This window comes from Lutjanus erythropterus, chromosome 17 (assembly GCF_056507025.1).
Source record: "Lutjanus erythropterus isolate fLutEry1 chromosome 17, fLutEry1.hap2, whole genome shotgun sequence".
NCBI classification, from domain to species: domain Eukaryota; kingdom Metazoa; phylum Chordata; class Actinopteri; order Lutjaniformes; family Lutjanidae; genus Lutjanus; species Lutjanus erythropterus.
This window is the reverse complement of record NC_139333.1, coordinates 22,167,362-22,185,356: the sequence shown is the minus strand read 5'-3', so window position 1 is coordinate 22,185,356 and position 17,995 is coordinate 22,167,362. Positions and strand designations below refer to the sequence as shown.

The window sequence follows — 17,995 nt, the reverse complement described above, 5'->3', positions numbered from 1 at the left end:
TCTTGAAATTATGAGGATCTTTTTTCCTGTCACATTGTCAGAAATGGGCCCACATACATAGACACAAGTCTCGCACCTTGACTAGAAAATGCTTGTGAAGACTTGTGACCTCAACTTGCTCAAAAACAGTGCAATGCAGGTGATGATTTTACAGCTTATAGTTCGTCCAATAAATGCTTGAATAGTCCTTCCCATACCTAAAGACAACCGCCAGTCATCCATAATGCTGCGTCATGATGCCATGTGTGCTAAAGCCGCCAGCAGAGGGCAGCAGTGGGATTCTGCACAACCAGACTGATAAGACGAGACGTCCTCTCTGCAACACCACTGTATATCACAAATATATCAGTTTAACTTGTCTCCCCTTTTGTTTTATCAGGTTTGTGGACCAGATGCTAAAAATATAGAGTTGCAGCAGCTTATTTATTTGTGTTTCCAACTATTCTTTAAATCATTGGTCAAAAAATGATTAAAAAATACATGAAAATGCAGCTGTTGTCAGATTTAAACTATCCACAGAATTGCTGTGGTGCTGAGTCGGCACGTCTGGGAGAAATGGGACGATGGGGAAGAGGAGGAGGAGGAGGAGCAGGAGGAGGGAGGGGCAGCTGTGACTCATTCAGGTGGAGATGACAAAGCATTTTCTCTCGTTTTACAACAATAAAAATAGCTGCAGGTGCCCCTTTTTTCTGTCTTAATTCAATTAAAATCAGTTCAGTGTGGTGAGAAATCCAAAAAAAAAAGGAGGAAGGAATGATATCTTTGGGAGAAGCTGTGTGACGTGATCACGGATTACATGACAAAATCTCTAAAGTCATATGATGTTCCAGTGCTGAAGCTGTGCTGGTTACATAACAGCGTTCACAAGCTCAGCATCCAGAAAGGTGTGTCCATAGCGATGTGCCAATCAAAAATCTGCAAACAGCAAGTCGAGCATCATCAGGAGAAAGATGGATGACGGGTGGAGGGGGGGTGGCTGCAGCATGACTTGAAAATGCTGCAGCATCCGGTCGTCTCTCCTCCTCCTCCTCCTCCTCCTCCTCTCTCCATCTCGTGCATACCGGCTGTTTCCTCCCCCCCTCTTCCTCTCAGTCTGCGTTCTGTAGCCCTGCTGTGCGGTCCTCTCACTCCTCTGTTGTAGCACCAAAAGGGAGGAGGAGCCACCGGCGCACACACACACACACACGCACACACTCACACACACACACGCAGACACACACACTCTGACATCTCACATCATCTCTTCTGCACGCTCTCTGTAAGCACCAGCTACACCAGCAAAGCCAGCAGGCCCGTTTGGAGCAGGGGAGCCCAGCCGTCTCGTCGCCCAAAATGGATGTACTGATGAAGGGGTTCTCCATGGCCAAGGAGGGGGTGGTGGCCGCTGCGGAGAAGACCAAAGCCGGCATGGAGGAGGCGGCAGCCAAAACCAAGGAAGGGGTGATGTATGTAGGTACGTAACTGTCTGTGCAGGAAAAAAAAAGAGGGAGATGCACTCACTTTTTTGGGTGTGTGTGTGGTTGCATCATGTGTCTTGAGGTGGGGTCCCATGGGTGTCCATGTCTGGGACACTTGTGTGAAGTGACAGGAATGGAGGGAGGAGGAGGAGGAAGGAGGAAAAAGGGAAGAAAGGAGGGGATGGAGTGAGCACTGCTGCAGGACTGGTGCAGGGCAGAGGGTGGGGGGCTGAAAGACTGACGGAAGAGGGGGGGTGTTAGGTGGAGAAAGAAATAGGAAAAGTTATAACTGGGAAGCAGGACAGGAACTGGTGGGGGGACTGGTCTGTCTGGGGAGAAAAAAAAAGAGGAGAAAAGAAGGAGGAAAAGGGAGGAAAAACGAGGGATTCTGCAGGATCTCGTGATGGTGCCGCCTCACGCTTTTATCACCTGTCCTGTTTTATTCACATTCAGTGGTTTGTGGAGGGACGTCCAGTGATGGATCCAATGCAGTGATGAAGTCCCCAGAGACTCCATTTATCTGCCTTTATTAATTGTTTATAAATAATTAATGAGAATATCAGAATAGGGTTGACCTACTTTTAATAGGCTGCCATGCATTTTTAGTGGTATACTCACAGATATCTTTAAAAAGAAGTATGAATTCACGATAAATACACCAGTATATGAGGACAGACCATTTGAAAAAGCAAAAAATAAGAATTTATCATGTGAAAAGATGCTATATTGCTGTGATGTAGCTTTTAATAGGCTGACATGCACTTTAAGATAAATTCACAGTAAAGACTAGTATTTGAAGACAGACAATTTGAAATAACAAAAATATGAATTTATAACTTTATAAGATGTTTTATCATCATGCTGCTGTTTTTAAGGCTGCCATGCATTTTGTCTTTAGGTGTGTTCCAAGATATTTTAAAATAAATGTATGAACTCAGACTAAAGATGCAAGCATTTGAGGGCATAGCATTTGAAATTGCAAAAAAATTAGAATTAATACTTTTCAAAGATTCTTTATGTTCTTACTTTTAATGGGCTGACACACAATGTTTGAGGTATATTCATAGATATTTTAAGATAAATGTAGAAAATTGCAAAAAAGGTTAAAATATATGATGACCATCTGAAAACGCATGAAAAATATGAACTTAGACTTTTTAAAAAATGCTTTATGGTGATTCTGTTGTATTTAATCAGCTGCCATGCAGGGTATATTCACAGATATTTTAAGATAAATATATAAATTCACCAAAAAAGATGCAAGTATATGAGGACAGAGCATCTGAAATAGCAAATAAAATATGAGTTTACAGTTTTTAGAGATTATTTATGGTCTTGCTGTTGCTTTAAAAAGACTGCAATGCATTTGTGAGGTATTTTCACTGATTTTTCCAGATAAATGTATAAATTCTCAAAAAAGGTTCTAGTATATGAAGACAGATAATTAGAAATGGCAAAACTACTTTTTAAAGATGCTTTATGGTCATGCTGTGGCTTCATTTTGTACTTTTATGCTAGCTCAGGCAGCTAATGCGTCACATCTCAAGGTTACCCCGAGTACCAGGCTTTTAGGCCGCCTGAGTGAGGGTTGGGAGGGGTGGGGGTGTGTAAAAGTAGGAGGGCGGATGAGGAGTTGGCGGAGTGAAAGTCTTTGTCGTCATCTGCAGTGACTGACCGTCACACAGCAGCAGCAGCAGCTTCAAAATCTTAACGATGATGAAAATGGGAAAAAAAAAAAGGCACAATGTAGGCAAGAGTCACAAGCTGGAAGAATAGTGGGGAGGGAGGTGAGGTAGACGGGGCAAGGATCACTTGAGCACTGCAGCAATTTGCTCTCCCATCAACCCCACCCCCCTCCAACCCCTCCACCCTCACCCCATCCTCGTGTTGATGCAAGAACGTGTGTGCGTGCGTCTGCAGCAGCAGGATTTGCCCGTTAGTGTGTGCTGCTTCGATGACTAACCACCTTCCTCCCCCTTAGCTCTTAAAACACCCCCCCCCCCATCCCAGGAAAGGATGGAAGGATGGAGGGATGGAGGGATGGAGGGATGCATAGGGAGAGACTGAAGGGAGGGGTGTTATGTCAGAAAAAAGCTTTGAGCTTCTAGTCTCGTGGCTCCTGTGTGAACAGATGGAGGGACAGAAAGAGACAGAGAGTTGACACGAGGGGATGATGGAGGTGGAGGGATGAGACTCAGGTAGAGCAGAGGAGGGGAGGGGAGGGGAGGGGGTGACAGTGAGCTGAGGGATGGAGAGAACGGCAAGAAGGGAGAAAAGAAAATGGTCATGCAGATCACAGGGGGAGGAACAGAAGAAGTGGATGTGATCGGTGAAGTGAGAAGGGTCGATGTATCTGCCTGCAGCAGAGTGCACACGTCAGCATGTGGATGTTGGTACACTGTGTCAACGTCTGCACGCCCACTTTCACATACAGCTGGACAGACAGACAGACAGACACAGACAGACAGACACAGACAGACAGACAGACAGACAGACACAGACAGACAGACAGACAGACAGCGGAGCACACTCTGAAATTAAATTAAAAAAATCTGAACACATAAGGAGTTACAGGAGTATCATAAACATAATCTGTAAGAAAAAGAAATGTGGAGATTTTTTTTATCTACATTATTTTTTTTCCTGCATATGTATTTATTTATTAATTTATTTTACATATATATATATATATATATATATATATATATATATATATATATATATATATACATATATATATATATATATATATATATATATATTTAAAAAGTTTCTTTTTTAAACACAAACATATTAAATATATGAACAATCTTGAGATTCCTTAGATTTGTGCTAAAATAATTATAAGCATTTAATTTATTTTCACATTAATTTTTGTATATATTTATTAATATATTTACTTGTTTTATCTATCTGCGTACAAATATACATCACACTATACACACACACACTTTATATAACCACATTTTTTAAGCACTCCTATGTCTCCATAAACACAAGCTGCCACACAACAGCCCCGAACAAACTACAGATTTCCATGGTTTTATGAATGAATATACTGAACCTTGAAAACTTCCAAAAGTACGATTTTTCATTTTAGAATTCATCAATAATCTGCATTAATATTAGAATATAGCTGCAGGCAGTTTTCCAGAAAAGGATTTAAGAGCTAAGAGATGAACCAGCAGTGATTTTCTTTTTCTTTCTTTCTTTCTTTTGTCCCATAATTGCTGTTACATCCCTTATTTATAGATATGGAGTCATAGGAGTGTCACATAAAGGAAGTCCTGCCTACAGCCAGCTGATTGACAGTTTGGCCCTTCAAGGAATAACAAAGGCAAGCGGGAAAAGAATGAGGAAAAACACTGAGCTAAAATATATATACATGACATTTTATAAATACATATATACATATATATATATATATATATATATATATATATATATATATATATATATATATATATATACATATATATATTTATGTATATGTATATATATATATACATATATATATTTATGTATATGTATATATAAAGAGAGAGAGAGAGAGAGAGAGAGATGCAAGAATAAATGTGAAAATAAATGAAAATGCTTGTAGTAATTCTTAATAATAATATAAATATTGTGCTATAATTATTTATATTATTTTACATTTATTTATTTATGTCTTCATGTTAACATGTTTATTTCCCTTGATTTTTATACATATACTCTTTTTTTTTATGGCACTCCTAAGACTCCATATATAGAAGAGATCTTTGTGCGCAGCTTTCTTTCTTGTGTTTGTCTCAGTGCCTATATTATAACTTTTACATTGCAGCTAACACATAAACCACATCACCACTGATTGGATTTTTCATTAAATACGGGACATATCTGAGCTTTCATCCCATCAGGACTGCTGAAGCACAAATCCTCCTCTGGAAAACCCGACTAAAGCCACATTTTTGCACGTTTAATACATTATTTCATAATGGGAAAAAGCGTTCACACACTCTAATCCATGCAATCTTCATTTACTGAGGCAAGCTTTCGATCGGGATTATCATTTATTGTTGGGATTATTTCAAAAATTGCTTTCTTGTTCTTGGTGTCCTGCATCACCTGGGATTGCATCTGCTTTTGCTTCAAGCCATGTTTAATTATTTACATGTAAAAGGAAGTCATTAGTTGCATCAGAAGAAGAACACGACTTCATAGATACAGCGGGTTCTGCATGATGCTGACAGACATTTACAGATATTCACAGTGACACTCAGGGGGCTCCCTCTGTTGACTGCGAGAAAGAAGCTGTGTCATTGCAGTGAGTGTGTGTGTGTGTGTGTGTGTGTGTGTGTGTGTGAGTGTGTGTGTGAGTGTGTGTTTGGCTGTACTGCAGTACTGCTCAGTACTAAGGCACGTGGCTCATGTAGCTCGGGGAGCGTGCAGAGAGATGGAGGGATGCAGAGACAGAAAGAGGATGGGTGGATGCAGGACGGCAGCATCTGCATCTGTGTCAAAGTAGAAAGAGAACAGTCAGCGTGCACAAACTCATGTTATTCTGCAGATTTATTTCTCATTTTCTTCCTTAGTTTCTACCTTTGCTTTCATCTCACTGAGCAGATACTTCTTTCCTTCCATCCCTCACTCTGGCAGATTATATAACCACAATTTAATCTGCTTGGGATCATACTATAATGAGCACAGCGCTGGTGAGCAGAGAGGAAAGGTGCTGTGGCTCACCAGATGTTTTCCAATAAAAAAAACAAAAAACAACATAAATCACAACTGAGCTTCAAACCCTGAAACACTGATTTCTCAAGGTTGAAAAGGAAAGATAATGGGAAAAACAAAACAAAACAGAAAAAGCAGTGAAACACATTGGCTACACTGAAAGGACACTGAGAAGAAATAGCTCTCTAAATGTATTTTTAGAAAGAGCAATGGATACTGCTGATCACACACTCTCAGGAAGGATACGTCAGAGTCTAAAGGGGCAGCAGCAGCTAAAAAATGTTTCAAAAAGAAGCGTGTGTTATCACTCAAACTTCTGTAACGTTGCTCTAAATCTGTGGCAATTAAAACGTAATGATTGATCTAATTAATCTGTACTCATCAAAATAAAAGTAAAGTAAATTAGTGCAAATGTTAATATTTAAAAAAAACAGAGATACACAATAAATATTGGGGCTGATAATCACAAATTTATATTAAAAGTTTATTTATTTTTCCTGTAATGGAATTATTGGAATATCTTAGGGCTTGAAAGCATAAATGGTAGAGAAAGTACACGAGCATAAATTTGGCTCATGGCATGACTTTTGACTATACCGTGGGAGAGCCCTCACTTTGCTCGACCAAAAAACAACAAAAAAGTTACAACAAATCATTAAAAGCAAAGATAAAAGAACCAATAATGTCAGACAACGTCACTACAGTCCAAACAACAAAGCTGAGGAAGAGCTGCTAAAAAGACAGATACTTAATATTGATACTTATTTTTTTTTTATTCCATTTTTGCAATTTAAATGTTCTTCTGTACCTCTGAAATATGTGAAATATGTCATTTCAGAGTACAATAATAGCTGCCATGCAGCTGTAATACCAGTGCTTTACCCCTGCAGATGAATTTAGACTTAGATTTTAAAGAAAAACGAATTTACCATCATACATACTGTTACCGTCCTTGCTTTAAATTATACCATGATATAAATCTTAGGCCATAATGCTCAGCCCTGATAATGACTTAACACTCTGGGCTTGATATCACACTTTGGATATTGAACTTCCTCACAAACAAACATTACAGACAGATTGGATTGCTCACTTCCTAAAAATGGCCATCAGAGATCAAGGAAACATGTTCAATTGAAATAGTGTGATAATAACTCTCCAGCTGTGTGTCCCCTTAGGAAACTTCTATTGCAGACTGGAATAACTCTATGTATGTCAGTTTCATATTAATTAGAGCTCAAGTCAATACTGAATACTCACTGAATGAGCATGTGTCTGTTTATGAGTCATAAGAAATCATTAATGATCTTGTACAAGGTGTAGAGGTTTATAACAATTATATTCAGCAATATGTTAATGGAGTCTGGCAGGTAGAAAGTGGGCAGTTACTTAACTCACAGTCCAGAGTGTGTATTTTCGGAGCAGTGGTCTGTGTTTACAGGGTAAGGCTTAGCTTTACATTGACTGACAACTGACAGTTATAAACAGCTGATCAACCTACAGTGGAGGACTCGTCCTCGCTTGTTATTGTCAGTTTACAATGTTGCCCTCATCCTGCACTCCTACATTGTTCCTGCAGCCTGCCCAAGAAACAACTCTCTTCAACCACAGGTTCCAGATTAAAGACGATTTCAATTTATTTAATATAGAGTCTATACCTTCAACTCGCTATTTGGACTGCTGTACTCATTTTTGCATGTGTGATTGTTGCATACTGCTCCTATAATGAAACTTAAAAATGGAAAAATTCCCGTTCCATCTTCTTGCCACCTTCAACAGAGGAGTAACTGAAAGCATCCTGATATACTGATGAAAAGAAAGAAAAATTAACTTTTCATGCTCACATCCTAAACATCGCTCACTGATTTAAAGACAAAAGTACTAACAAAACGCAAAACAAATCAAATGTGAGTAAACTAAAATAATGGAAATATGCAACAATATTCAACAAAATATAAGAATTGTAAAGTATTTAATTCTTCTATTATCTAAGCAGGTATCATTTGCTGCATTAACTTGATGATAATCTCTGTTTGATTCTCAGGCAGTAAGACGAAGGAGGGAGTTGTGTCATCAGTAAACACAGGTAAGAACAACTGTGTACGTGCCGGCCTTATTTGTGACCTCAGCGCTCCAGTCACATAAACTTCTTAGCAAATTTTAGGCAGAATTTGGGAAATTCAAATGTTATCTTCTTACCTGCTATCCATATCTTCAGATTTATTTTCCTGACCTAAGAGGTGTTTGCTGTCGGCCAGAGATGAGAACATCTTTGTCCAAAGCAAAATCAACATCTACATCAAGTATTTATAACCCCATGCAGGATTGTCTTATACATGGCGTGTTAGAGGTGCAATGGTTAATCAGATGTACATTTACAAGACCAACCAGTTAGACTTCATTCTTTAAATCTTTTCTCTTGTACAATTAAAAATACAGTTTGAGAACCCCTCAGGTGAATCATAAAATCTAGTTTTTTTGTCACTTGTCAAAGTCCATTTTCAAGTGTGGAATACCATCTCAAAATAATGACTCTGTGTCTCAAAATAATGAGAAACATTCTTGAAATTAATTAGGATCTCGAAATATTGAATTAGTATCTCTAAATAATGACTTTGTATCTCAAAATAATGACTTAGCGTTTTAACATATTAAGCAATTATTTTAAAATATTGAGACAGTATCTCAATATAATGAGTTAGCAAGTGGTCAGTTTCAAAATGATGAGAAACTTTCGTGAGATAATTAATTACCATGAAATACTGAGTTAGCTAGTATCTCAAAATACAGAGTTAGGATCTCAAAATACTGAGTTAGCATCTCAAAATATTAAGTTAGCAACTCAAAATAATAAGCTAGCATTTCAAAATGTTAATTTAGTATCTCAAAATAATGAGAAATTTTGCGAAATAATTAGTTAATGACTCACAATATTAAGTTAGTATCTCAAAATAATGAAAAACCTTTATGAAAGGATTAGTTAGCATCTTAAAATACTGAGTTACCATCTCAAAATACTGAATTAGCATCTCAAAATACTGAATTAGCATCTCAAAATAATGAGAAACGTCCTCAAAATAATTAACTAGCTCTACCATCTCAAAATACTGAGTTAGCATCTTAAAACAGTGCAGGTTAGTATCTCAATAATGACTTGTAATGATTTATATGATTTTTTTTTTTTTTTTTTTTTTTCATCACAACGGTGGAAATGGGCTTCCACTGTTTTTAAACACTATTTTACGTTTTAAAAGAGGAAAAACTTCTGAAGCGTAACTGATAACATCCGGGACATTTCCCCCACCACGGGGCCAGTGGAACCATGATACGAAAATATAACTTAACTGAAGATGGAAACCGCGAGCGTACGTGAGTAACGTACAGAGTAACGTACGGAGGGGTCGAGGTCACAAACAGGACAGTATACGTGTGTTGTTGTGTTGTGTTGTGTTGTGTGTTTTATTAGCGCACAGTGTGTTTCAGTCTCACTAACCGTCCTCCGCTGTGGGTCTCAGTTGCCAACAGGACCGTGGATCAGGCCAACATCGTCGGAGAAACAGCGGTTGCCGGGGCCAACGAAGTATCACAGGCAACCGTGGAGGGGGTCGAGAACGTCGCCGCGTCGACCGGGTTGGCCAACCAGGTCAGTTACCATGGTAACAGTTGAGGTCTGCCACTAGATGGCGCACTTTCCCCACATTAAACACACCGGACGGCTGCAATGTCTTAATAAAATCTAAGTGCCAGTTTATTTCTTTAACAAAATGATACATCAAAGCAATATTTCATTAGTAAGCACTTCAAATACATCAGAGCCTCAACCATGACTAATATTATTATACTTTTGATATACTATTATTTTCAATTAATTTACATTATTTTTGATTAATCTATAAAACAGCGACAAAAATGTAGATGTAAATTTACCAGAGCCCAAGGTGCCATCTTTAAATTGCTTGTTTTCTCCGACCAACAGTCCAAAACCCAAAGATATTCACTTTATACTGGGACTATTGGGTATTTTTACTCGATAAATGATTGGGTGTACATACTGATATTTTGGTGTTTTTTAAAAAAAATCCAGCAATGATATTTGTTGTTTTTTTAACACAAACATAAAATAAGTGAACAATCTTGACATGGATCCCTTAGATTTGTCCTAGTTTGTGTGTATGGAGTCATGGGAGAGCTATAAAATAATAATAAATCTGGAAAAGAATAAGCAAATAAAATTTAAAAGTGGAAATATAAGGACAACAAAGTATAAAAGAACATAAGCTTTCATTTTTCATTTAGTTTGTCACTTATTTGTTCATTTATTTATGTATATATTTATTTATAAATACATACATATATTTATTTAAATTTAGGCCAATTTATTTATTATCTGCACATTAATTATTCTATTTCCATAAAAATAAAAAACAAATGAAAAGGCTTATAGTTATTCTTAAATTATTCTCCCAAGGGTTTTATTGTTATTTTCCTTTATATTTCCACATTTATTTTCTTATTCGTTACAGATTTATTTTCTTTACGACACTCCAGTTACTCCAGGTTTCTGTACTACAATTACTGGCCAACATAAAAACAATAAATATCATATCCGCATTAAGCTAACTGGCTGATATATACTGACAAGCTGTTTATATTGGTTTATTTGTTAGTCATTTCAGCACTACAATGAACCAATCAAATATTATTTATCCTTTAAAGCTCATTGAGCTTACTGAAACTTTATACCTGAAGTATTTGTTTGATTCGCGACACTGTTGGCCTCCTCCTGGTTTCATGTTTTGAGCTGTTGTCAGACCTGTTTGTCATCTAACGTCTTTCATGCACGTCTTTCTGGTTTTTCTGTGTTTTGCTTCTTTTGTGGCAAAGCTTCTGTCTTGTGTGTTGTTCTGTATTGCTGTGGTGCTCACCTTTTGTTGTTTATGTTGTCTGTGTCTCACCTGTGTTTCCCTGATAGGAGGAGCCTGTATACGAGGTGCCTATTGGACAGAGCAGTGTGGGGGTCATAGGTCATGCTGGGGTGGGCTGTGGTGAAGGAGAGACAGAGAGGGGATACTCTGCATGCTACACGCACCAAAGTTACCAGTTTATCAGCTAAGCCTGTACAATATAATCCAATAAACCTGCAATAAATTAGAGTTTTCCTGCAGAATCATCACATTTTAAAGGATTTATTGCAAGAATATTTTATTGGATTACATTAAATGGCACGAGTGTACCTAATAAACTGGTTTCTCTAGAGTATATAGACTAATAGCCCACTAAGTGAGTGTCAAGAGGGGAAAGAAGAAACAGAAGCTGCTATGAATTTGCTTCCTAAATTAAAATGGATTTGGATAAAAGCTTACATTGAATTCAACTTAAAGTATAACATAACAAGCATAAAATACACACTGGTAAAAAAAAAAAAAACTCTCGAAAGTTAGTAAAAAGGTGTTTTTGAAAGTTGAAAGACAAAGATGCATTATCAAAAACAAGTCACTCATATGTTACTTGTTAGGTGTGTCTTACGTTGCGTGTAATGATATATTTTGACTAGAAATCAGATAAATATAGATTTTGAGGTTTTGCAGTTCAGAACATCTTTGTGAATAATTCATAATGTAAATTCTGAAAACGTTTTTCCTCTGGCCTCTCAGATGCTCACTCATTTGTGTGGTTTAGGTAACAATGATACTAAAAGTCTCCATTTCTAACCATGTAGCTCCTCTGTGTAGCAATAAGTGACATAGACAGGGTTGCACCAAGAAAGATTAATTTAATTTAGATGAGTTATAATCAGAGTTTGGGGGAAAAAATATGCATACAATGAGTAAATACAGATTATTTATGTAAACTGAAATTAAACAGTTTAATCAATGTGTAGATGCTTGCTGACCCAAATTAATTAATCAAAAATAACTTTGATCCTGTCAGGACCTTGTCAACTTTCGTTAACTAGCCAGTCTGTAATTCCTTAGCAAAACATTGCATTGCTTGCTAGCAAGCTAAAAAGTTAACAAAATGTTACAGTTTGTTAGCTAGCTAAAATGTTAACAAAATGGATCTAGCAAAATCTAACAAAATTGTTTGTTAGATAACTAAAAACTTAAATGTTATGTTATATTGTTTGCTAGCTAGCCAAAAGTTTAACAAAATGTTATAATGTTTGCTAGCTAGCCAAAAAGTTAACAAAATGTTCCATTGTCTGCTAGCTAGTCAAAAAGTTAACAAAATGTTAGACTGTTTGCTAGCAAGCTAAAAAGTTAACAAAATATTATATTGTTTGCTAACTAGCTAAAAAAGTTAACAAAACTTTACTTCTTCCAAGCTAGCTAAAAAGTTAACAAAATGTTTGTTTGCTAGCTAAAAGGTTAATAAAATGTTACATTGTTTGTTAGCTAAAAAGTTAACAAAATGTTATATTGTTTGCTAGCTAGCTAAAAAAGTTGACAAAACATTACTGTTTGCATGCTGGCTAAAAGGTTAACAAAATGTAGAATTTAGAGTATAAAGTAATGTGAGGTTTAAATTTAGTCTGCCATAATTTTAAGCAAGTTTAAAAATTTTGGTGGAACATAATTTAAAGATAAACCATGATTTAATCTGGTTTAAAAATTAATCCTTGTTGGTGCAGCCCAGCCCTACAGTACAAGCTCTGAGCCACCTCTCCAGCACGTCAGTTAAGCCAGAATATATTCATGGCATGCCCCAAAATAGCTTCATGCACAGCTCATGTAGAACACAGTCTGTGCACCTGGAGCATCTTCTATACTGTAAAGCTCTAATCTAACTAACCGAACCCCCATGGGAATATCCTAAGCATGATAATAAGAGTTGAGTCGACCCTATACAGCATGGTCTTTGTAGTCTTAACTGCTTTATTATATCAGAGCTGGAGGAAAACGAAAACTAGACGGCCATCGGTGCTTGAGGCCTTCTGCCCTGCCATCACCTCATCCTTTCATCCTCTCAGACAAATCTACTCCACCCTCTTTTGTGCCTAATGTAATATCACTCTTCTTGTTTTGGCCGCAGGGAGAATATGGAGGAATGGAGCAGGGTGGGGAAGGAGGAGAGGTAAGAAAACAAGTTTGGATGCCGCTGGGTTTAAAGGTTTAACATTCATAAAGGGACCATTATTCTGAGGAGTGCTTTCACTTTTGATATTACAGTGCATTTTGCTGCCAAATATTTTTTACCCACTTAACCCTCGACTTGCCAAAGCTCCTTCAGAGCTACAGAAGATTATTCAAGTGTTTTAAGATAAACAATACTACAGTGACCAGTAGTAGAAGAAGTATACTTTACTTAAGGAAAAACACCAATACATAAACATAAAAATACTTTATTACAAGCAAAAGTATTCAGAGTTCTACTCAAAACTACAGAGGTATTACAATATTAGCAACTTTACAGAGATATACTTGCTTTTAAAGGGGTAGTTCAGATTATGTGAGGTGGGATTGTATGAGGTACTTACAAAGTCAGTGTAATACGTTCAATAGATGGTGGTCAACATGACCTCAGTTTGGAGAAGCAGAGAGGAGGACCAGCACAGAAGCTAAGAGCTAAGCTAATGTACCGCTGAGGACAGAGTCAGCAGCAAAACAGATTTTAGCCTCTTAAAAAAGGGCCACCTACAAGAAGTCAATGTCAGTTTTAAGTGTATGTTACATTTAGAATATTTTCACCACCTTACTTTGCCGTCAGACAGCCTTTTCCTACAAGAATCAACCAGACTCCTTTGACAAAACCAGCAATTTTACCTTGCAGAGCACAGGAGTTGCTCGGCTACTGACTTGATCTGTTAGTTTGTTTATGTCATTGTATGACTTTGATGAATCTGAACTGTTCTTTTAAAACACCAAAGTCACGCAATAACACAGACAAGGCAGCGGCAGACCAGCGACTTCTGTGTTCTGTGAGGTAAAATTGCTCATTTTACTCATGGAGTTTGGTTGGCTTGGAGAAAGGGATATTGCAAGGTGAAGCGGTGAAAATATTACAAATATAGAGTACAGTTAATCTGAGCACACTGCTCTGTGAATGAAATACAGTAAGTAAATGAATACAGTTGCTTATTTTCGTATCCAGATTACGTACATGTAATCCATTACTCCCCAAGCTTGTCCATATCATGATTAGTTTATGACTTACTACAGGAAATATATGATGTGTTTCTCCGTTAAAAAATGAAATATTGATATCATATTAAGAAAACACATATGATAATGTGTAAATAATCCAGCGCATGATAAACATACTGTACGCTCAAAACTATTTCCCATTTCTTTCTGTTTCAGCTTCTTTAATGTGAATATTTCTTTACGCAAAATATTATGGTTTAAAGTCTGGGTTTTCTGGTGCACCCCCTAGTGGAATCACTCACACAGAGTACATACGCAAGTATACAAACAATTACTGAACGTTCATGAGGCAGTTGGTTTTCTATGCGAACGTTTGGTTAAAAAGCAGGTATATCTCCAACCTAACTTTTAATTACATTGTGATACTGCTACTTTTACTCAAGGATCTAAGTACTTCCTGTTACACTGACATGTGATTCTATCTTTATTTCCTTTCTTTAAGGGGTATTAGTCGTCTTCTGGACCTTCCTTCCCGTGCTCCCTGGCGGCCCCTCGCTCCCCTCGCCTTGCTGTACCAGACTCCAGATGTTCAACATATTTTTTTGTGACTTTACAGAACCAAAATCAACTAAAACAGACTCTTCCGGATGCCGCACCTCAGCCCCTGTATCTCCCCCCTCCTCCTCCTCCTCCTCTTCTTCCTCCCCTCTGACTGTCTGCAGCCTGTAGCTTCTCCTCCACCGCCCGTCTCACCCTCGCCTCGCCTCACCCGTGTGTTAGTGTCGTCCTGATATGACCCCCTGGTGTTGTTACCACCACCCCCACGCCTACCAACCTATAGGGAAACCTCACACTCAAACACACACGTACACACACACACACAAACAATAAGAGATACACCTTCATCCGGCACATGCATGAAACACACACACACGCGTACAGTCCACACAGTCAATGCCAGCACAGACACACACACTGGGCCAACTTTTTGGTGTGTAAATACAGTCAAGCCTCTGCAGCCCACAACAATAACAATAACTCTGAGGCAGGGTATGAGAGGGTGTGTGATCTGCTGTTTGTGATAGCTTATATGTGTGTGTGTGTGTGCATGTGTAGCTGCTGGCGTGTAAAGTAAATCTCCAGAGGCTTGTGCAGGGAATCGTGCATCGAGGACAGATCTCATTCTGTTATGTGTGTGCAGTAGTTAGTTAGCTACAATAGACTGCATGACCAGATGTGTAGAATGACTCGTCTTGTGTTGTAACCGTAGAGTAGCGGCTGTTTCTGTGTAGCTTTGTGCGGCTTAGTGCGTGTTTTTCGCCTCGACGTTTAGAAACAGGGTTATTATTACAGCGTCATTAACCACAAAGCAATACACAGCGCTCGTTTTTCTCAAATTGTGTTCATGTGATGCAGGAAATTTCAAAGAAGTTCTCCATAACATTAAATATTTGTGGCTAAATAAACAAAATGTGAGACGAAATAATAAAGCTGCTCACGGTACATTATTCTGTTTATTAGACAGTTACTTACCCCCACCCCCCCACCCCCACCCCCAAAGAAAAAAAAAAATCAGTAATCTGGAACAAAATGTTAATTTTAATGTCATTTTATTGATTTGATTTGTTGCTCCTCCTGACTCTATGATCAGAACTGCATCCATAGCAAGCATCTGTTCTTCATAGCAACAGCCTGTTCATCATAGCAACAGTCTGTTCTCCATAGCAACCATCTATTCTACAGTCTGTTCTTCATAGCAACAGTCTGTTCTTCATAGCAACCGTCTATTCTACAGTCTGTTCTTCATAGCAACAATCTGTTCTATGGTGTGTCGTTCATAGTAACAGCCTGTTCTATGGACTGTTCCTCATAGCAGTGGACTGTTAACCAGAAATAACAGACCAATCAGAATTGAGTAATAATACAACTTTACCAATCAATAACTGTTAATTGGACTTGATTGACAGGGGCATCTCTCTGCAGACAACCAGATTCTTATTCTTAAATTCTGATTGGTTGATCGAAATCTGCAGCCAACAGAGCGGCAACTTCAATTGTGTTTGTGTGATGTGGGAAATTTCAGAGATTTTCTACATATCTGGGGCTAAATAAGGAAAATATATTAGCTATAAATTAAATAAAATAAATTAGTTCATGTTGCCGTCCTGCATCACCTGGTCAGGATTTATTTCGCAATAAGGACTCATATTCCACTTATTATGCGATTACTCACCAAAAAGAATCAATAATCTGAAACAAAATCTTAATTTTAAAATAATTCTATGGATTTAAAAAGTATTTTGTTGCTCCTCTTGAGTCTATGATCAGAACTGCACCCACAGCAAAAGACTGTTCCTCATAGCAACAGACTGTTAATCAAAAATGACAGACCAATCAGAATCGAATATTTAACAAAGCTGTGCAATAATAAGAGTCAATAACTGTTAATTGGATTTGACTGACAGGGGCATCTCCCTGCAGACAACCAGAGTTTTGTTCTTGTGTTAAATAAACGGTATAGAAACTTTGGCAGAAAAGTACATGTTTGCGTATGTAACTGCATCACTTGTAGCACCTGGTTCCCAACCTAGAGGTCCAAACCCCCACTAGGGGTCACCAAAGCTTCATGGGGGGGTCACGAGTACATCAAAACGTATATTTAAAGATATAGTCACCCTATATTGCAGACTAAATGAAATTCTTCTATTCAAAATTGAGATTATTCTTTAAGACGTAAAGTTTAAGAAAATTTTTCAAGATAACGGCACCGAGAAGACGTGAACTCAAGCTTCACTCTCTGCTAAACAGCCTCGTCCTGCATTAGTAAAGAAAAGTGTGCAAAACAACCAAAGAAAGATCTAAAGAAATATTCCTGGGGTGGCATAAAAATGTATATATTGATTTAATTGCAAAATTCACATATCAATATTTGCTTGGAAAAGACCCCAAATGGAGATCAAAAACATTGTGACACAAGAGTAAATAATTGAATAGAAATAACTAAAGGTGGCATTAGAAATTGATAAATAAACCACTGAGTTATAGTTCTTCATGAGCTCAGTTCTTAGAAAATATACAGAAGAAATATGTCAAAATGAATATTTGCCAAAAGTACATAAAATACTGCGCAGTACATTTAGAATAATTCCAGTTGATGGTTATGAAAAACATGGAGACTTGGGTTTGAAAACATCACATAGCTTCAATGAAGAGTTTAAACAAGCCGATACAGAATATATGTCAGACACAAGGGAATTATTTTATTTTTTTAAATTAAACTACTTAAGGGTAAATTAAAAGGGAAAACTGAGCCTAAGGGGGTTTTAAAAAGCTTAATTCAAGGAGCAGCTGATAATGATCACCTCTTGTTATTGTCTAGTTGCTTTTTAGTCTTTGTGAAACTGGTTTGCATGCCAGCGGGAGCAACTTATTCAGATTTCTGTGATAAAAAAAACATGTGATTCAGTGAGGGAATCAGTCCGCTAAGAGAGCAGAATGACCCAGCTTTATGTGTAGTTCTGTGTACAGCTTGAATTCTGGGATATGTAGTTGTTTGTTAGGGTAGTTTTTATTTAATCACTAACTAGTCTGGCTGTTCTGAAGCTCCCGCCCATCAACTGTCTCGGCCAATCAGAGGATCCCCTTCTCCTCTCGGTCAGTGTGATGCCACCTTTCACCGCTCGTCTGCCTGGCATCAGTGTGTGTGTCTGTCTGCACTGTATGTGTGTGTGTGCGTGT

General features: G+C 37.7%; 1 protein-coding gene across 1 annotated transcript; it reads left to right on the top strand.

The window, feature by feature from the left end:
• Positions 1 to 1,033: 1,033 nt before the first annotated feature.
• sncgb (synuclein, gamma b (breast cancer-specific protein 1)) lies at positions 1,034 to 15,803 on the top strand. The gene is made up of 6 exons (XM_084741491.1): positions 1,034 to 1,453; positions 8,218 to 8,259; positions 9,689 to 9,816; positions 11,146 to 11,163; positions 13,206 to 13,247; positions 14,760 to 15,803. The coding sequence occupies exons 1-6, from the start codon at positions 1,333 to 1,335 to the stop codon at positions 14,766 to 14,768; spliced, it is 360 nt and encodes a 119-aa protein (XP_084597617.1). The 5' UTR covers positions 1,034 to 1,332; the 3' UTR covers positions 14,769 to 15,803.
• Positions 15,804 to 17,995: the final 2,192 nt, after the last annotated feature.